The 21,663-nt window shown below is 43.2% G+C and overlaps 1 protein-coding gene across 1 annotated transcript in view; it reads left to right on the top strand.

Annotated features, from left to right (window-relative positions):
* LOC111643886 (uncharacterized) overlaps window positions 1-21,663 on the top strand; it is a 146,061-nt gene that overhangs the window by 83,990 nt on the left and 40,408 nt on the right. Inside the window, exons 6-7 of the mRNA XM_089598831.1 lie at window positions 13,219-13,254; window positions 13,463-13,567. Of these exons, the coding sequence (XP_089454957.1) occupies window positions 13,219-13,254; window positions 13,463-13,567 (141 nt within the window). The remainder of the gene's footprint in view (window positions 1-13,218; window positions 13,255-13,462; window positions 13,568-21,663) is intronic.

Genomic DNA, 21,663 nt, shown 5'->3' with positions numbered 1-21,663 from the left:
AAACATGTACACGTGCAGTTCGGCTGTGCATGTGTGTGTTGGGTGGCGAGCGCTAATTAGGATCACGCGCGTTTCGCCCCCGGGGGCCGAGAATTTCAACATGAAAAGTGCAAGAGATGAAAAAAAAAAACAGAATAGAGGAAATGGTGTGCACGCGTGGTTAATGCGCAGTGCATATATAACGTATACACCTATGCACGCTTGAGAATATTTTATACCGAAAATTACAACGATGATAAAAATCGTATGCCGCGAGGTAGGCAGCATATTATATTTATATATAATTAAGGAAAAAACAAATAATAACGACCTTTTTAGCGCACCCGTGTTACTCACTCACTCCTTACTCTCGTATCGCACATTTATGTTTCACGAGTATATTATATGCGAATATATACTTATAAACCCAAGTTGTACATATTTATACAGAGCGTGCGCCTTGAGCATCGCTATTTTCCTCGGCAATAAATTATGTACTTGCCCGGAGTGCTTTTACTTTATCGGATGTAACGAAGTTGCACGAGCTACTTTTTTGAATTTTTTATTATTATGGCTTTTGGAACAATTATACACGCGCCCGGTTGGCACAAAGTTTCCGTCGCTTTGGGCAAAAATGGAAGAAAATAGAGAGAGCACGCGGACGCGAGACAAATGTGTATGCAGAAAGTGTGCCATATGAGCGTTTCCTTATCGATCGAGAGTCAGGAGTGCACGAGACGAGGACCGGGAACTCGTGTAAGGGCGCGAAGAATTTCTTGTCTGCGCGTCGTCGCCCTCCATGTTACACCCGGGGACGGATAACTTCGGGACAAGGACGGTGTTCGCGACGCGTGTGTTATACGGTGAATCTCAACACGGGCCTTCTCGTGTCGAAGCCGGGGAATTTCGTCTCCGGTCCCGCATACATTAGGGACAAGAGCGAACTTGGCCGAATGGAATATCAGCCAAAGAAGACGAGGAAGACGAGCCCCTCGCAAAGTAATCTTACAGAATGTATATGCTAAAGAGGTGGGGCCGAAGGGCTCCTCCGACAAGATCCGGCAAACCCTGTGCCAGGGGGGGAGGGGGCAAAGTTGATCTTCTTGCGACGAGTCTTTGACGCGCTTGCACGTGTATATATATATATATATGTGCGTGTGCGAGACGCCGCGGCTGAGCTCATTTCGAGCGCGCGTATAAGCAGCCGCGTCTTTGGGGGCAAATCGGAATCGCTGGATATGGAATTACTCTCGCGGGGCGAGTTGAGCATCCGCTATTGCAAACGCTCTCTGTCTGTTTCCATGTAAAAAAAAATAATAATAAATACACCAAATGAGCTGTGTACTCTATAGTCATTTCGTAAACGTATATGTGCTTTGTAGGCCCCCCGCGGAAGCTCCGAGTGGCTCTAAATTAATTCTCTCGTCCCTCCTGCAGCAGCACCGCTTAATCTCTCAATCCAAATCTGTACGCTTATATACTTTCGTTAGCGACGCTCCCAGTCGATTTTTATTTTTCCAAGCCGCGCTCATACGTGCAAGCACCCGACAACCCACGCGTTCTCCTCTCGTCTCCTGGAGGAGACATCGCAGTGGGGTGTATATATATATATATACAGACGCGTCCGACGGGACATTACGCGCTACGAGGCCCTTTGTGGCGAAGAAATATTTCGCCCATTCGTCAGAGTGTCTCAGAAGCGGAGCCCGTGGCACGCCCGGGATCGCTAGTAATAGGCCACCACCTGCTGTCCGTCTGATTTCCGTATAAGGAGCGCGTCCGTACTTTGGCCGTAAGGGCGCGTTATTAGCCCGACGCGTCGTCGTCGTTGTCGCTGTTACCGCTGCCGTGGTCGAAATGTCAGGAACGACAAAGAGAAGACCCTCACACCGGAGGCTGCAGGTATTTATGCGTACACCGATTAGATTGTCCCACCCACGCGCTTCTGCATACGCGTTATTTAGCTTGATGGCCGAGTCATGTGAGGTTTCAAGATGTAGTTACACGGACAAAGATCCGGGTTTTTCTTTTGCGGTACACCTCTGTGGTATATGACTTGTAGGTGAGGCGCCTTTAGAGTTCAGAATGTTGGTACTTGCCATTTTTTTTGCGTCATTTAAACGACCATGCACATATTTTTCTACTCAATCAAAAGTAGTTGAATAAATGCTCGATTACATTTTAGATGTGAGCTACCAAAATAAATTCTTGAAAATAAAACATTGAGTCATCGGTATTGTTGTGAATAACCTCGAGAACAATCAATTAAAATCACATTATGTGTACATAGTATCACGCATGAAAATAAATCTTTGTTCGTTTGCTGGTGACTACTTTTGATACCTCTATTTTTAATATACGAGCGTTTGAAAACTGTTATAAAAACGCTTTGTGACTTGTCTCGAAAGCTTGGGTATTTTGAAAAAGAACAAACAACCATATCATCGTCTTCATTTCAGGGTGGCGATGTTTTCTGTGTTTGAGAACCTCGTACGATTAGTTTATAAGTATAACCATATGATATGGTATAAGCACATATGATTTCCGCTAAAAAAAATTTAAAAAATCACTCGAGCATACCAACAAGGGCGAGTCCTAAGTCACTTGGTATTGTCTTCAAGCTCGAAATGTATCTTCTCTCAACCGATGCGACATATTGCCTCGAAAAGCAAGACAAGACAATACCAAGTGGTTCGGTATCTCGCGAATCTCCAAGACTCGCAAATAGTTTTATTTTTTCTGTACAAACTATATTACATAAAACTGCGAATACAAGTGCAGTCAGGTGGGAAAACGAGCGAATAGTAATAACAACATACGAAGTAGGTACCCATACAAAGCGAGACTAATAAGAACAGGGGGGAGGAAGAATAGGAAGCTCGGAGAGCTTGGCACATAAATAGATAGTCAAACCACGTTAAACTCAAAGTGGTTCAGCACCGCCCGTATGGCAGCATGAAAGAATACCCACATGAGAGAGAGAAAAGTATAAAGACCTCGCGAGCGAGCGCGCGCCCGTCGTACTGTTATTTTAATTAGGATACTTTGTTCGCGCAGGATGTCTGAGGCGAGATAAGATTTATCTTGTCCCGGCTTTTATATAGGAAACTGTGTATACACATGGGTTTTGCAAACGCACAAGACACCGGTAGCCGCCCAAATACCAACCTCGCTGTGGCGCTATCTCGCATACAATGTGTGGTTGTGAGGGTCGGCGTTTTAAAGGGACGTGAAAAAAAAAAAAAAAGAAGAAGAAAACATAAAAGTGTGGTTATTGTGGGCATGTATGGTACTTTGCGTTGATGAAATTCACTTTCGCGTAATTAAACGATGCACGCAGCCCCAGGAGGAGACGCGCCCTCCCACCGTTTTGTTTCCTCCGGGCTGGCTTTTATTATTTTTGCCGGGGAATCCTCTTTGCAACGAATTAATTGTGATTAGGTTTTTATGGTTCTGCAGAGAATTGCGGACTACATCAAGTTTCCAGATCGCAAGCTTGGTCACTTTGAAAGAGATCTCAGTTGCGGATAATTAGATTTTTTTTTTTTTTTTTTTTTATGTATATATTAAGTTGTCAACGTCACTTGAATGAATTTTGTGGGGGGGGGGGGTGAAATTAGTAGCGCTACATGTATTGAAGACGGAAGTAGACGATGAGTTTTTTCAGAAAACCTCATTTGCTTTATGGTTAACAGAAAAAAAAAAAAAAAAAAAAATTGAAAAAAGTTTCTTTAACAACTCACTCGAAGCGCGCGCGAAGTAATCGTGTCATAAACATTAAAGTTGATTATTCATATAAAATTGAGCACCGGAAGAGATTAACAAGAGAGAAAAAAAAAAAAAAAAGCGAAATACCTTGCAAGCACCTTGGTTACTTGTTATAATCACCTGAAACATTTATTTGGCAGAGCAAGACAAAGTATTTCACACCCCGTAAGTGCACGCTCCGCCGACGTGTATACGTAGCATATATATATTATCGTAGGAGAAATAAGCAATTCGACATGTTCAGACGCTCGTTTATTGTTACGAGTTGAACCCGAAGGCGCAAACGAGACTCGGATTATTAGCATCCGAATTGCCACTGCTGATGTACATTATAAACGCATGTGTTCATTAAACTTGTTATTTTTTCCTCTCTTTCTCTCTACAACACCACACCGTGCGCGTTATATGCCTCGTAAAGCAGGGCATTCAAAGTTTATGTACCGTGAAGTCTATGCATACATTCGAGTTGTGAGAAAAGCGTTTGAAAATTGACAAACGCACACGTGTGCACACGCGCAACAACACCACCTTTTTCCACACATCCAGACTATAATAAACATTATTTTCTGATCGACGGATCGAGATAGCCGATTTTCATAACGATCACGCGTACAGTCGCGCAATAACGGCAACGTCAAGGCCTTGGTATGAATGAAATATAACAGTAACACGGAGGTGTGTTTTGACATCCTTTCGTTTAGTTAACAGGAGTGATGTCCCGAATAAATCGGCCGTTCGGCGGTGATCTCCCGCGGCGAGAACCGATTATATTGTAGTCCTCGCAATAGACATCCGGCCGTCTTGCCTTAAAATAGCTCTCGTCACCTGTCGGTCATACCGGTACGAACCGGTAGGTACATATATGTATCGAAATTAAAAAACCACGGGACAAATCGATCGGCCGTCCAATTCAATTACCGAAACCTCAATTGCGAGTTCAAAAGGAGAAGATCGGTACGACAATAGAGATACCAAATGGCGCAAAAAAGACGCTCGGTTTGCTGAAAAAGGGAGATTAATAAGACAAGATTGCATTGGTCGAAGATGCGATCTGGCGTGTTATAGCTCGCTCTCCGGAAAGAGAAAGCAGCACGCGTGCTCGACTTTATATTATATATATATACGAGAAGGAAACCAAAGAGGAGAAACAAAAAAAAAGAAGGAGAGAGGAGCGAATAGCCGAAGAAAGGGGGTGGGGGTGGACGCTCTTACACGACATTAGCCACAGATGAGGATCGATAGTGTCTCTCTCTGCGATCGTGAAATGCAAAGCCTGCAGGCAGTATAGGGCGTGGACACGGTGTGCTGCTCACCGCGGGAGCGATCGAGCGGAGCGATAAAGTCCCCGGATTGAGCGACGCATTCCTCTCTCCGCACCCTCGCCTACCTCTTTTAAATCGAATTACTCCTAATTTGTCATTGGACGATTCGATTGTTATCGTCGCCGGCTCCGTGTACGTGGGCAATGTACGATTGCTCCTCCTGGACGGTAATGGTATTTTTCGTTGAGACCCGGCATGGGTGTTACCTATATGTACACCGGTCTCTCCTATATATATATACACCATTTCGCTCTCTTTGCTATACGTGATTTGTTACATTCTCATTGTTCTTTCTGTTGGTATAGGCATATTACGAGACAATACGTTTCGTATAAAGACTGTATAATTCACACGTAATGCGTGACGACGGCGATTGTATTTTTACAAGCTTAGTTTGCACTACGAAGGGGGGCCGATTCGATGAGAAAAAGGAAAAACACAAAAGACAGTCGCTGATTTTTTTTTTTTTTTTTTTTCTTTAATTTTATCGCATTGCACGGCTGAATTAATGCCCAAAGACAAGGGAAAGAGCGCTCGCACGTTTCGCGCTCAGACATGCACACGTACCCAATGTACACCATTGAAAAACAGCATACTCAATAAATCCCAATAATATATACATCTCGTCGAAAAAGGAGGCCCTCGCCAAAGAGGGAGAGAAATTTCTCTCCCGATGTACGGTTTGTTGCTCCGCCGCAGCATATAGGCTTGGAGAATAATTTCAATCACTGCGCGCGTGCTTGTACGCAGATGTATATATAGGGTTCGCGAATGGTGATTAACATATTCGGGAGGGGGAGGGGGTATAAATCGCGCGGTCTCTTATAAATGTAATTTTCGAGAGTTTTTCCCCCTCGATCGTATACGTGTATGCAACGTCCCCGTGAACTCGATTATTCCCGATCGGGATCGGCGATGATCTTTCCCGTCGAGCCAACTTCTCCGCGTCTCTTCGCTCATCTTACCTGCAGTTGCAGCTTCTTCATGCAGTATAAGAAAAGAGGTGGAGGAGGAGGAGGACGGCTTATCTGACGATCTGAGTCGCCGCGGCAGTGAGCGGCTATTTGTATTCATAAGTCCGCGGGAGGCCGGCGCTCCCCCTCCCTCGTCTCTCTTATTCCCTTCTGGACCACGTAGCACCCTATACGTTGTGCCGATTCTGATGTGCTCGTTGTCTTCTCTCTCGAGGCCTCGGCTGCTGACTCCCATCTCTATGTATATACTTGCGCGGGATGACTTTTCGAACAACAAAAGGATACGGTGCACCGCGAGATAGGCGCCTCTCTCATCTTACTCGTTATGAATATCATACGGTACATTCACGAGATACCCAATTTTCATCATTTTATCGACCATTGACTGCACTGAGCAATAATTTGATTGACATTGCAATGACTTATACTTACCAGTATAAAATAATACGATGGCCCGAGAGAATTGGGAGAGAAAAAAAACAGCCGGATCTCGACTTTTGTTTTGTTTGTCGCCGCTGCCGTGGCAGTTAGTGTACGGTTTTTGGGTTACCGTATATACACGACGATGATGATGGTTATTATTATTGTAATCAAAAGAAAGAGGCGAGTTGCAACGCCACCCGAGCGATATTCGGTCGCGAGGAGTAATTTGTACTCACAGCAGGCCCGAGCAAACACGCGCGACGGGAGGCTGCCCTCGTACACACACTGTGTATACATATATACGTACGAGGTGTGCGCTGCTCGCGCCGCGAAAAATTAAATAACCCGCGATGACTGGTCGCATTCTCCTCTACCTCCTCCTCCTCCTCTCTTTTCTCTCATCCGAGACTGAGGTGAAACTGCCACTCTCGTCCTGATGCAGGCATCGGTTTGTATACCGTACACAATATACATACAGTTGTAAGCGTTGGATCATCCCAACTTTGTATGTGTATATAGGTATTATGGTATACCTTATTGGTAACAAAATGAATGGAAACTCTCTTTTGGCATTACGAAAGAGGTTTGTCGTCAGGGTATATATATATGGGCCATTGACGGAGATTGCCTACGTACACCATATTTATGGTCGTGTGTTGTCTTATGAGAATAACAAGGCTCCCTACGTATACGTTTTTTACACGGATTGAGATGTTGGACGCAAAGAGTCGAGCAACGGAGTGCGAACACTGATTTCATGTACACCCCGAGAGAGCTAAAAGTTTTCCACTCGCGGCACACGTTATAATTATGTTTCGGCGTGCAACGCAGTAGACTCGGGATTTCAATTTAGCGGGCCTCGCGGCCGCGCGCGTGTACCGAATTTCCAGATAGACAATATATATATACATACGTATACGCGTTTCCTGTGATCTTGGCCCTGCGATCCACCAATACAAACACGCCTGTACGTACATTGGCTTCGCGCGGAAGCCCCTCCTCGCTCGGGTGTGTATGCACACACACACGCACCGAGAGCAGAGCCTCATCTCTCAGTGGCTTCGCTATCTATATGCTAATCCATTGAGATGGTACCTGCAGATTACACCGCGGAATTAGCCCGGCGGAGCTGCATGAGGAGCACATACACACACATTGGTGGTGGTATAGCCACTGTACCCGTAATATAGCATCGGTGGTATAATGCAAGCGAGCGAGGATATCAGGATTCCGCACACGGGGGATGAGGAGAATAGCAGGGGGAGTTGGCTATATACGCGCTCACGCCTTTATCCCACCTTATATACGCGCGTAAGCTCCCGTGAGATTCCGGTGGCTCGGCTACTGCTGATCGCACCGTGTACAGCTCATCTCACTGTGAGCGCGTGTTTACAGACGAGTATCGGAAAGATACGAACGAGGGGGTTGACAACGCACTTTGCGTGATTTTTTTTGTTTTTCGCTCTTCGTACGACTCGTCGACAAATCGCACAGCGTTTTCTTCAAACACCTTCGAGATGAAACAATCCGAGCTGCCTTTTTTTTTTTTTTTCTTTTTTCCTACTTCGTCACTGCCCCGTTCATTAATAAGAGTTGCGAGTGAAAGAGCGCGAGGACAGGACTCCTCAAACACCTACGCGCCCCCCTGATCCCCATAGTCATCGTCCCCGCGCCACGATCATATTATGTACATGTACGTGTTGCGTCGATTTGTTCTCACGCGTGACTCGGCACGATCGCCCGATGGTGTACAACAACCGTCAATGTCGTTACGAGCGCGAGCCCAACTGTAGTAAATGAATCGTTTATTCGTCCTTTGGGACACTTTTTGTCTTTTGTTATAGTTGCACACAGGTGGAAAAGCACCGACGACAAAAGCTCGGTTGGAACAAAAGATCGAGAATCAACTATATGGTTACGTTTAGTCGTGTGGGTGGGTGGGTGAATTTATTAGCCGTGGCGCAAACGATCGCGATATACCAGCGCGTGTGTACCTACACGCCGACCAGAACGTGCTGGCTGATAATAATACACACGCCAAATTGTTTCTGGGCGTTGTACGTGACCTATACTGCTATACTGCGATGTCGCCAAAATATTCCTGCCTACGCCGACCACTGATGGCACGCGAGTGTGAGTTGAGCAAAGTACAACGAGCTTGCGGCTCGTTAATCATCGGGTGGGTCTGATTTTTATTTAGTCGCAAGTCCTCTCGTAACGTCATCGCGGGTACTTTTTACACGTATACCACCTCTTCGATTCCCACATCAACGTGTGTTAGTCGTAAAGCGTCGAGTGTCTCGTACACACCCGAAAAATCTACCTGTACGTAACATCGAAAGTAGCAAATTAACCGCGAGCCAGGCTAATGAGCACAGGGCAAAAGTCTTGCTGGCACACGGAGTGTTTTACTGCAGTTAGACCCTCCGGTGCACCACCCCCTGGTTCCTAATTACCCGCGAGATGGGGGTGATGGTATATAACGTGGAGCGTCGATTCGCATCATCAGCGCATGTTGCTGCGGAGGGGGAGGGGGGGAGGATGGAATTGGTTAGGCATCGCGGCTATTAGTGATGGTTAGGAGTAGGCGTAGCCCCCGCAGAACTGAACGCTGAATCACCCGCCGGGAGTTTTCCTGTCAGCGCCAGCAATGCGCCGAATCTCTCTGTCTCTAGCCTACATATATATATGCGAAAGCCAAAGGCGCACGTGGACCCGAAATGAATGCGCGAACGCCCCATTAGGGGAAATAAATCAGGCCTGTGCGTTAACCACAGAATCGCCGCATAATCGATCTCTACTCCCCGCCCTTTACTTTTCCTCCTAACTTTCTGGCATATATATTTGCCTTTCATCGACCCTGACACTTGAAAAAAAAAAAAAAAAAAAAAAAAGGTCTCTACAATGATGCTTACATGGTACAAATATTCACGCTCGTAATGTCACATCGGTCCTCTTTTCATCTCGTAAGCAGCTAGCCCTGTTTTACCCCCGGGCATATAAGACGCGTTAATCCTCCTCCCTGTATAGTTTTTGGTTTCGGTTAATGTCGCGCCAACACCATAATATCCCCGGGACTCGGCCAAGTGTCCTTCATTCGGGTTACATACGTATATATACAGCCGTGAAAATGTTGCCCCGACCGGACTCTCGGGGTATGTATACACGAACATACAGGGACGTCGTCCTTTGGCCGAGGGCCCCCTAGGTCGTAATAAAGCTAATTCCGAGCCGCGGGCATGTTTTCTCCCCCCACCCACCCTCTCTCTCTCTCTCTTTCGGAACCTTCGTGTATGAAGCTCTCTGTATACCCCGTCCGATGGTTATAGAGCTTGTACATCCGGCGGCGAGCCTTTTGCCCTGCACCCTCTGGCCGGGCTCTTCTTGTCTGTGCCGCATAACTAGCGACGAGTGCTCGACTCTTTGTGCTTTTCTTGTTGCGGCTCTCATGAATTGATTTCCGTCCCTCCGCGTTACGGCGATGCGGATTAAGGTCACGTGCGCGCTCTTCTCTCGTGTTTTTTTTTTTTTTTTTAAGGGCTACATTTTCGACTGCGGTATAATTGATTGTTGCTTTTTTTTTTTTTTTTTTTTTTTTTTCTTCGTTCTGGATACCGCGGAGTGTGTAGTTTGCGTTGGATGGGAAAAAACAATGCGCTCTTCGCTCTCCAGATGTCGGGGGAGAAATTTTTCGCTCTCGAATTTTCGGCGGTGCGTGATTTTTCACGGAGCACACCTATATTCTCGATGGGCAAACAATCGGAAGGGGGTAATGTTGAAACGAGGACCGGGGCATGGAGGTACAAGAAAACAAGCCATTGGGAGGGAGGGAGAAAAATAGCTTGTTGCGCGCGTTTTCCAAAGCCGTTGTGTATTGTTTATACTCTCGGACGGTAGTGGGCAGGAAAAAAGAGAGGACGCACGAGAACGAAAGAGCAAGTCAGCGGAACCGGGCGAACGTAATGGCGCGGTTGTCTGATAAGCTCAGGAGAGAAATAGGGAGAGTAATTGTAATGGCATCCTATATATACTTTCCGCAAAAGTGTCTCTGTCAAGTGGAAGAAGGGAGCTCGGAGACGAGAGTGAATATCAGCTTCTTCTCCTCGTTTTTTACCGAAAGAGAGCATCGGGCGCTTTTTTCGTCATTCCGTGGGATCGCATTGAATATTCGCGTCACAAGATCACTCGACCAATCCATCAACGCACCTTGGACTTCTGTATATTACTTACATCACTGTTGATTGTCATTATACGCTCGCCCAATCAAAGACGAGCCATTTAATTCTCGGTCCCAATAACCAATCGGCTTTTTCATTAATCTCGGGGTGCCTCCACGTCCGGCCGACCGCATCCTTACGCAGCAGAACGGGAAGATTAATCGCAGGGCGCAAAAAGCACCGAGTATATAATGCACAGCCCCCAAGAAAAGAAAAAAAAAAGGGAGACAGAGTCACTGGGGACGCGCGAAAGTCTTTATTCGCCCGATAATTAATATTTTAAAATTAGAGTCAGTCGGGGTAGAGGGAGTTAATTAATGCACCGGCGTCGCAATTAAAGCCACCTCTCGCGAGGTGGGTATAGTAAGAAATGACGTGCCGCCGTGCAGGCGCCGTCAGTTTGATCGATCACGTGCTGCTGCCGTACTGCCAAACGTCGTGGTATCTCTTCATCGGCGATGGGCGCACTTCCTACACTCAATATTATGTCGCAGAAGCCCCACGTGTTGCGATCGAGCCTGGCGGCGCGTGCGTTTCACCATCCGCGACACTGCAGAGAGGAGTGACACGAGGCGGAGGTACATAATATATAGGTAATTAATTTATGAGAGAAGGATGCCTACGTGTGCAAGGTTTGTGTGTTTTATCGGTGATGATTTGTCAGCTGCACATTGCCCTCGTCGACACTTTGGATTTGTTCACGCCGAGATGAGCAAACCGCTCGGCTTGTCGAGTGTTTGAGATTTCGCTCGTTGAAATACGAGCCTCCCGGTGATTAATTATTGTATATATACCTTCGGGGCGAAGCGCGCTATCTTTCCTCCCAACGGCAGCTGATTCACGGATCGACGTGCCTTTTTTTTTTCATTCTAGTTTGTCACTGCGCGACGGCGTCAATTGACGTATCGCTGCTGCACTCGCGTCTAATCGTGCCTTTTTCTCTAGTCCTACACGGCCGACAGGAAACCACAATTAGACGTACGTATGGCTACCGTCTCGTTGATCGTCGCGCATATCTAAATTCATGCATTTTCATTATTCTGCTTCCTTTTGCCCCTTCTAGTGAATATCGCGCGTTTGGCTACATAAATAATAAATGACATTCGTCAACATAAATCACGGTTTGAGGAAAAGTCCTCTGTATTCCTTGTACCTACTCTTACTTGATATTTATCCTGAGATCTAAAGTGCACGTAAAACATTAATTTTATCGTTTATCGGTCCAGGCGCCACGTCAGTTGTTGCACTTACGAAAAGAGCTCTTATGCGTTACGTGTATACGATGTACATTTTCACATCTGGTAATGCACGAACAATCAATCCTGATCCTTAAGTGGGTATACACACGTTGGACTTACGTGTATGGGTACACACGGCGGAAGGGAGAGAGAAAAAGCGTCGACGCACAGCACCTGACCACGCCAGGGGGTCCTTTCCCCCTTGTTTCAGGGGGTTGTCAATCAAAGGCCATTTCACAGTTGTGCATTGTACTCGAGTCCTGGAGAGTATAGGTTGGCTGGGACGATGAATCGGAGTCGGACCCAAGTGTGGGTAAATATTGACCAAGCGAGAGAGCAGTATTATCGGGATCCGATCGCTCGATTGGACGCCTTTGATTGTGAATGGGCGATATCGGGGAGCGAAGGATAATAATAAATGACGACGATGATTACAATGGGGCTCGGCGCGAGGATAAGAAGGTGGGGAATCTGACGCTCGTTCGTTCTCTTTGCAGTGAGTAAGTGTATACAAAGAGGATAGGTAGTTTACGAGGCTGAAAGTATAACGTGTATACAGTATTTTTGTTATTATTTTTTGTGAAGCTGAGCCGAAGTGATGGTTAAAGTCGTGACGAGTGGGAATACAAACAGTTTAACAGGGGATGAGTAGTCGTTTAGCGTCACGTGAGGATCAGATAATTTCTTCTCTCCCGAGGCGCGCGAGCGGTACTTTCTCTTGGTTTCGTTTTTTACTTGTGATGAATTTATGATTGATTTTCTTTTTTTTCTTTCTTTCGAGTCGTTCATTCAAAAAACTTTTTTTTTTTTTTTTTTTTTTTTTAATTTCTCAAGTGTTACGAATCTCAACTTGAATTCATCACCATTTTAAGATCTCTGCTTGAGTAATAAATACTAACTATAATTGTAGACTCAGGAAATTGAATGTCTAACAGTCTACTAAAAAAAAGATTGAAAGTTATGTAGCAAAAGGAATTGTGTGGAGAAAAATATTCATTATGTTGTTCATACAAGGGAAAAGTGATAATGTGATGTTCTAACAAAAAGCCTTGAGAGATGTTTGGACAACTGATGATAGGGCATGTATGTTACCGCTTAAGTGCGAATAATTTATGTAGAGAGAGGGTAAAAAGACGTATTGATCTTTATCTGATATCAAATAAATTAGCATTTAAATTTGTCTTTACTCTATATCTATTTAAAGAATTAAAATCCTCCGTGTAGACAATATTTTTAATTTAATGAAGAAAAATGTTTCATAGCTGTGGTATAAAGTTGCATTTTCTGTGTTTTTCAGGGAAGTGAGGACTACGACAGAGCTTCCGTTGCGTCGGTAAGTTAAATTTAAAGAATGTTAAGTTCTTTTCTTTTTCTTTTTTTTTAATTTCAAATCTTTTTTCCATTGTGTATTTGCCTATTGTAAAAGAATGTGGTTTTGTTGAAATAGTTAAAAATTTTTTCTTGTTAATCAATCTACAAGTTATCATTTCATCATTGGAACGAATTTGCTTAAAAATTCGTATTTGAATGTCCAATTTTAGCAGCTAGATGCAAAGTCACGCGAGTGGTTGGTGAAGGCAGCGCAGGGTGACTACCAAGGATTGGCCAAACTTGCCGCGGAGGAACCTCGCCTCGCCAGGATTAAGGTAACGTCTATGATACTTAATTTTTAATTGTTTCCAATAATTAACTATTAATTGATTACGAACTTTCCATATTCTCTATATGTATGCAATATTGTTTGTATCAGCCCTATTTACTCGAGGTAGATATCAGCGCCGTAAGTTTTAAAAAATACGATACAACAAACACGTTTTGTAAATTGGCTATATGTATAGGTTAAAAATAAATTTTTAACTTACGAATGAGGTAAGAGTAACTAGTATTACGGGTCGAGGAAGAAAAATAAAAAAGGTTTGTATCCGCTGGTATTAGTAAAAAAAATCTGAGAAATTTTTTTATTTTTTTCTGTCTATGATTCTTTACATCCACGCCAAGGTATACAACTTTCTTGAGTAGTGGTGATGGTATATTATTAAAAAATATGTTTTATTTAAATAATAAGTTTACGAATTTCTATCTTACATGTTTTTAGCTATCAATACTTTCCCAAAAAAAAGAACTGTTTTCATCTGAACAATAACACGAGTATTCACGTATCGGATTTTTGGTACAAATTGAGTGTTCTTTCTCTTTGCATATTGATTTACAATTATCAACTTCCACCTTATTGCAGTTCAATTTGCCAAAAGCTAAAAAAAATTGTTAACGAATAAGTTCGAATAATCACTGGAAAAATGTTATTATATTTAAATTCAAAATTTTTGAATATCTATAATCCATATAATAAAGCTCTAAAAATTTAAGACACATTTTGATGTAAATAGCATACAAAATAATTTATAAAAAAATTTTCAACAACGTTATAAATTATTTATCAGTGACCTCAGTAGGTCTCAACCTATTGAAAGTGTCAGTTAATCATTAATTTACAAATAAAGATATCAAAATGGCTAGTTGTTTTTGAAAGAATCGTAAGAACATTTTTTGCTGTTATTGTTAAATAAATATGTATTCTCAAGTTACTTGCTCATACGATTCTGTGTTCAAACATGGGAGTTGAAAATTCAATATCTCGAAAAATTATGTTTGACAGTATTAACAACTTGTATCTTAATTTTTAACGCTTGTACAAAAAAATAACTATTCCGATGAACTACCTCAATACAAATACTTTTAATTTTTTAAATTTATCTATATGTTTGTAATGATCACAATTTTTAACTTACGTGGCAAAGCGGTACAAATAACAATCGCAATCATAACGAAGACAAGGAGAACCTTCATGTTTTAGGTATTACTGCAATTTTGTTCTGTAAACACTTGATATGCTCTTCAAAACCTTAATTGCTGACCAACTGAAATTGTCACGATCTTTTATATACGCACACAAGTTGATATCAAAGATCAAATACATTACTCGTTTTTCATTACTGCATAAAATACATCTATTATTACACAGTTAAATAAACTACGTAAATTCTTTATTTACCAAATTTATATCATTTTTAATTTAACTTAAAATATCATTTAATAACGCCACTGTTTTAACAGCTGCTTCGATAATTAATATTTATTTATAGCACTGAGTTGAACTGTGCAAAAAAAATTCTTTAAAATTAAATTATGCAGAGGAAAAAATTGCTTGTTCAAGCAGTTATTTCCATTTTTTTTGTATAATGGGTAAAACCGATATGAAATTTCTAACATTGCCAACTTACAAAAAATATATCGGTTATAAGTCATAGCGATATTAGAATAGAGCGTGCGAAGGGGTTCATCAGCCTTTAGGTGGCTGCGATATATTATGCAGAACGAAAGGGGACGCTACTAGCCAGTCCTTTCATGTCCTTGTCTAATGAGCTACTTTAGCCAATCATAGAGAAATACGTGCTCTCTTTTAATATTTTTGCGTTGTAGGTAAGTAGAATAACTTTATAAAAGAAGCATGGTTAACTCCATACAGTATAGTGTGGTTGATTCAGGAATTTAGCATTTAGAAAATTTTAGGAAATAGAATTTTTTGAATTATCACTTATATTTTTTGAATTATACACAAATACATTGGTATGTAGCAGCATCATCGAATCTGTAGCACCGCATTCTCGTTCCGCAAATGTAAAGACATTGCAATTGTTGCCCACGACTGCAGACTTTGGTATCGGAATCTAAAAAACATTCGAAAAATTAAAAATTCCTTTTTTTTAATCTTTTTTATTGCCTTTAAATTACTCTGGTTTTTGTAAAATGAACCATAAAATTTTTTTAAAAATTAGAACAAAATACTTCTAATATGAGTACTTTCTTCTGGAAGCTAAAAAAAAATATTTTATTACCAACTAGTTTACATAAGTATTGCACTACAAAACAACATGTGCAGAGCAGATTCGTGGATATGCATCTTGGCCGGCTGATGTCGAGTTGCGGCTCGAGTAAAAGTAAGCGTTTAATCAGTGTCGAGTTGCGGCTGAGCGATAAGCTTCGATTTCTAATTTATATTGAATTGCGGCTTGCCATTTCTTGTCGAATTGCGGTTACTGTTATTATTTACGTATTCACCAGTCATCTATTAATTCTTGTTTTTCATTTAATTGTTCTTTTTTGAAAAATGTAGTTCCGTATAAGTGAGAAAGGACGAAATCTTGTATATATTAATAAATACACTTATAGATTCAAAACATTTTTGTGCATCAAAGTACAGTGTTGGGTTTGTACTCAAAAAAATTGCTAAATACTCGCAAATACGCAAACATTTCTACTATTAAGTTGAAAATCATTCAATAACGGGATGACATAGGTACTCCATTAGCAAATAATGTATTCTTGGTATACAGAGATATGGGTTAAAGAATTACATCTTGCGCATATTTTAAATCGCTCCTTTTAATTATATTTTCATCACGTTAGGATATGAGAAATTATTCTTAAATTTATAATATATTATACGGCTAAGAATTTTATAAAAATCAATTCAAATCAAGTGATCGAATTATATTATTCATGCAGAGCTTAACTTTTTTCTTGCGTCATACCACGTGATTCAGCTCGAGCCGATCTAATGCCCAAACTCCAAGTTGATTTGAATTAAACAAAAAATTTATTACTATTTCTTTATTAATTTAGATTTAACCTTAAAAATGTCCCGCCAGTACTTCAAACCACGTAAGCAATCATCCACTTTGTAACGAAGCTTCGCCTTAACCTCATAAATTTTTTCAATTTAGATTCTCCACTGAAAAGGGAATATCTTGTGACAATAGCGCGTTATTCGTGTCGAAAGGTGCATACTTTTTTTTTCAATAATAAATCACCCAGCTATGTTGGGTTTACATTCCGACGCTTTTCACTGTCTCATCCAACTGCCTCCTAAGCACGCAACTTTTACCCACGAGATGAAAAACGCGCGGCGTTATTAACACGACGTGCCGAAATGTCCATACGCCATTTCAAAAATTTCATATTCAGGAGTAGAATACTCTTTTTTTTTTTTTTAATTTTCATCGCCACGCACGAATAAAAAAAAAAAAAAAAAAGTAACATGCTCGCAATCCCTCCTCCACCCTTTTGAGCAGTAATAACGTCCCACGTACAAACAGCGAAACTTTTTTTTTTATTTATTTATCTCCCCCCTGTGCTCTTCCACTCGCGAGCGTCCGGCGGCGTAACACGTCCCATTTTTTCAGCTCGTGTCGGGGAGAGTTTGTTTTTCACGAAATAGTCGCGACGAGTGCGCGCTTCCATTTTTAATTTCAGTTCGCGTTTGCTCGGGGTTATTTCGACGGGGGAAAAAGAGACAGCGAGGTTGGGGGGGAGGGGTGACACGGAGCGCGAGTGGAAGGCCGATGGGGGAGGAGGAGCGGCGGCGGGTGGCACACGCTACAACCGCGGATGTGCGGCTTGTCGGTCGTTTGGGAATGGGCTTCGCTCGGGCCGTTGTTTTTGTAATTAATTGCCGGCGCGTATATCATTCACCGCGTGTATACAGGTATATATTCGGTGGGTACGGCGGTAGCTATACACGCGCACATTCAATTTCCTCCACGGCTATTGGGAAGACAAGTTATAGTTACATTATGTGCACACCCGCCAGCCTCTTTCTCTCTTTATCTATTTGTATTTCAAAAGAGTCGAGGGGGATAATTAACAAATGTTCAAACGTTTACCTCTCATAGTAAATTTCACGATTTGTACAGCTATTTTTTTTATTTTTTTTTATTTTTTTTTTTTAATCGACAGTAATGGGTGATGTTATTTGTGACGTTCAAGTGATACATAAAAAGCTTTTGATATATCGAGTGAAAGGCAAAAGGTATACCCTTTTTTAATCGATGAATTCATTATCACCGCGTATCTTGCGTATGACTAAACTACCGAGCTTCAATTATGTCTTGGAGCAAAGTTTACCTGTAGCTCCAAGACGAACAAAATAAAACAATGACACCAAAAAAAAAAAAAAAAAGAAAAAAAAAATTGAAATAAAAAAGGAGGTAAAGCTCCAATTAACAAAATGAGCCTCTCCTTGGAGGCTAGGCACGCGGAGTCCACTTGGCCTCTCGAAATTCCCGAATATCAGAGAAGCGCAGTATATACGCATGGGGGAGGACGCCGTGGGACCACACACGCAGCCTCACGACCGTATACCCTACAACTACACTGCCGTGTACATACACAACGGCGAAGAGAGAGGGAGAGATCACGCGACAGGCAGACGCGATCGCGCGCGATTTATTTATCCCAAATGTGCGCCACTCCCGCTATACCAACTCTCCGTATGTGTACATCTGCACACTTGGCAGTGGCAACGAAGGGGGTAAACGTTGATTAGCTGCGGTGTTGATTTAATTACCGAGGGAGTAATTGGCATGCCTACTCTCTGCCGTAGCTTTCCTCCCCTCCCTCCCCCCCTCTCGACATTTCCCATGTACAGTATAGGTTCTCCAACACACACGCACGCGCACTTGGCACCCCCTGGAGCCCCCGTTGCATATTCATCGATGGATTGTTATTATCATTATTATAACCGAGCGCTTTGGACGGCGCGAACGCGTGTGGTGTAGGGAGAGCCTCCCCCGAGATCGGTTGGTTGGTTGGTTGTAGTTGGGAGCGTCGTCGACAATGCTAATTCGACTGTATGGAAATGGGGACGGGGCTATCGAAAAAGACGATGGAATTTTGCGGTTCTCTCGGAAGCTTTGTCATTGGATCGGGTGATACTTTGAGCAGATATACCTACAGTTTTAATGGCCCGTCACGGTGGAAAGAAAAGCCCTGTTTGTACGGTGTAAACTACACGTATCAGCGTGTATCACGTATACGCGTAAAATCGGTTGATTTACGATCAAAATATCTCGATGAAGCTCGTTGGCTGTATGTTGCTGTCGTATCCATGCAGATCCCATTCGCCGTGTGCAAGTGGGTAGTGGAGGTATTGGCACTTTGGACACGTATTTTTATGGAAAAGTCCTGAATTTTTACCAACGGCGACCACATGAACTAGGTACTTTTTTTTTTTATCCCGTAAGATTTAACGTGCAAAGTCCTAAAAATGAAGGCACCGTAACACTTGCGCGCAGCGATTATCTTTTGCCCATTGTACTGGACGCAGGTGCCCCTATTCCGCTCGTGTCGTCTTTGTTTCCCAATGCTCTTTTATTCGGCAGCTTCGGGTGTACTTATAAAAAGTCCCACGCGACTGCTCCGTTTGCATCAATGATGCGCGCTGTACACTTTTCATTCCGTTTTATCATCGCCTTTATGGTCGTTCATTTTTATCATCATCTCACGTGGCCTCACCTACTTTATTGGCTTGATTATACATATCAGCTGAGCGAGAGTAAACGCGATGCAAATAACGAGAGATACATATTAATTGAAGCATTACAAAGGTAAAAAAATCCCAATGGTTGCACGAGCTCCTTCTCGAGTTAATTGAAATACGGTAGACCTGCATCTCCAACGAGTAATTATATCGAAGGGCGCACTCGAAAAACCTCCCTTTTCCATATCGAAAAGAGAGAGAGAGAAGGACTCGAAGATTTATCAGCTCGATCCTATCGACCACGTCCATTAAATTTTCCACCCCGTCAGCCCTTCCTCGCGCTCACACGCATCATTCATCCCACTGTTAATAACGCGAAAGCCAATCGCTACTTCCCTCCTCCTCCTTCTATATGTATATATATATATATGCATGTATGTAATATGCATTTGACTCCTCTTCGCGCGTGCGCCCTTCGATAAATAATAACCCATTTGTATCGGATTCTAATTATTCCGGCTAAACAAACACAAACAAACAAGAAAAGAGAAAGAGAGAGATTCATTGGTGCTGAAATCTTGCGCTGCCGCTCGCGCTCGGATGCTGATTTAAGGAGTGTAAGACCGCCCACCTCGATATTGCGCTTCCGAAGCCACGAATTCCTCGTTAACTTCTCTGCAGTTTGATAAAACAACTTTTCTCTCTCTCGCACATTTTTTTTTTTTTTTTTTTTTAACGTATATGTATTAAATCCTTGGAAATCCTAAACGAAATTTCGAAAATCGTGAAATTTTCTACCTACGTGACGTAGCCTCTAGCGAGAAGTATAGTCATTACCGATCAAGCCCGCCCCCGCGATATTGTACGCATATATAACCCGTACGGTAGTTCGTTACCTTGCGACCATTAGCGGGTGCAACACTATTCAGGATACACGCAGAGGAGTCCCGCAGGAGAGTAGTCTCCGAGAGTAAACTTCTGCGGCTAACAAGTAGGCGTGTTTACTGTTGTTGCTCGCTCGGGTCCCCTTTCCCCTTTCGAGAAATGATCTATACACGGATCCCCCGGGTAACGTTGCTCCAATCTCTTCGACCGATATCTTTTCGTTCCAACCGCGCCTATACTCGTGCCGTGGGTGGTGATCGAATTTTATTTCCTTAATTGATTCCATATATACGCGCGCGCAACTGATTATCATTATTACTTTCGCGGGACAAATGGTCCATCAACGTGGAAATGATCGAATCGGCGTATAGAAATTGCAATTTCCCGTCATGCACCTTCTCTCATCGACTTTTCATCAGCGTGTATCGTGCCCATCGAGCGCATCTCCATTACCTTACGCGTGGCCTCCGCAAAAAAAAAAAAAAAAAAAAAAACGCCCCCTTGATTTATGCCCCGTAATTATCCCTCGGTTATAACTTCTCCCTCTCTTCTTTGGCCCTCATCGCACCTCCTCGGACGATTCTCGTTATTTCGCGTCTCTTCCGTGCCTGCCGCGTGTACAGTGGTAGCTGCAGCGCTTGCACCTATCGCCCCCCGTGATTTATGCGCGACACTCGTTTAATTTCATCGGCCCCGAGCCCTGCATCTCTCCTCCTTCCTTTTTTTTTTCCCCCTGCTCGCTCGCCGGGATTTATATACGAATGGGCCTCGAGAACAGAAGTTGGGCCCCCGTGCAATTACGATTTCGCATTTAAATGCACGCGTCGAGGCATTACCTGAGTGACAAACCAACGAAATGTTCATCGATCACCGGTTCGTATCCTGCGGGGTCTACCCAATTTGTACACGATGCGTCCACTTATCCCACGCCCCAGACATACAACATGCCCCTGGAAAAGGGGCGCGCGCCATCAAACGGAATCATCTCGAAAACCGCATCGGAAACTCAAGAGTCCCTCCCTCGCTCCTTTCGAAAAAAAAAAAAAAAAAAAAAAAAAAGATTTTTACGAGAGGGGAGCAGACGGAAAGCAGAGGAGGGCGCCGCGCGCCACTGCGGCGTCATCTCGCTGCGGGATCGTTTTCCACGCGGGGCCCCGGAGAGAGAAAGACGGTCCCGCTCGCGACCTCGCCTACCCCGGGCTTCTAGAATTTCGCCGACGTCTGCCGGGCAACGCTCCGCCCCCTGCGGGGTGTGTGTGCGCTTACAAAGAGCCGTTCCTGCGGCCCGAGGCGCCAACCCAATGTTCCACCGCCTGCCACCGCGTTTACACGTACGATCTCTCGTCTGGTCTATCTATCTTTCTTTCTTTTTTTTTTTCTAAAAAAAATCCTCTTTCGGGAATCAGGAGGACGAAAGTGTTGCGCGAGCTTATTGCTTCAGCCAAAGGTGTCCTTTGTTTTTCAGGAGCTTTCTTTTCTTTTGTTTTTTTAGCTTTAAAAAAAAAAAAAAGAATATAATATAACCAAAGCCATGAAAGG

The sequence above is a fragment of the Copidosoma floridanum genome, unplaced genomic scaffold, assembly GCF_036245765.1.
Source record: "Copidosoma floridanum isolate Cflo_tuat_1 unplaced genomic scaffold, Cflo_Japanese_pri ptg000006l, whole genome shotgun sequence".
Lineage (NCBI taxonomy): Eukaryota > Metazoa > Arthropoda > Insecta > Hymenoptera > Encyrtidae > Copidosoma > Copidosoma floridanum.
This window is presented reverse-complemented; position numbering and strand designations above follow the sequence as displayed.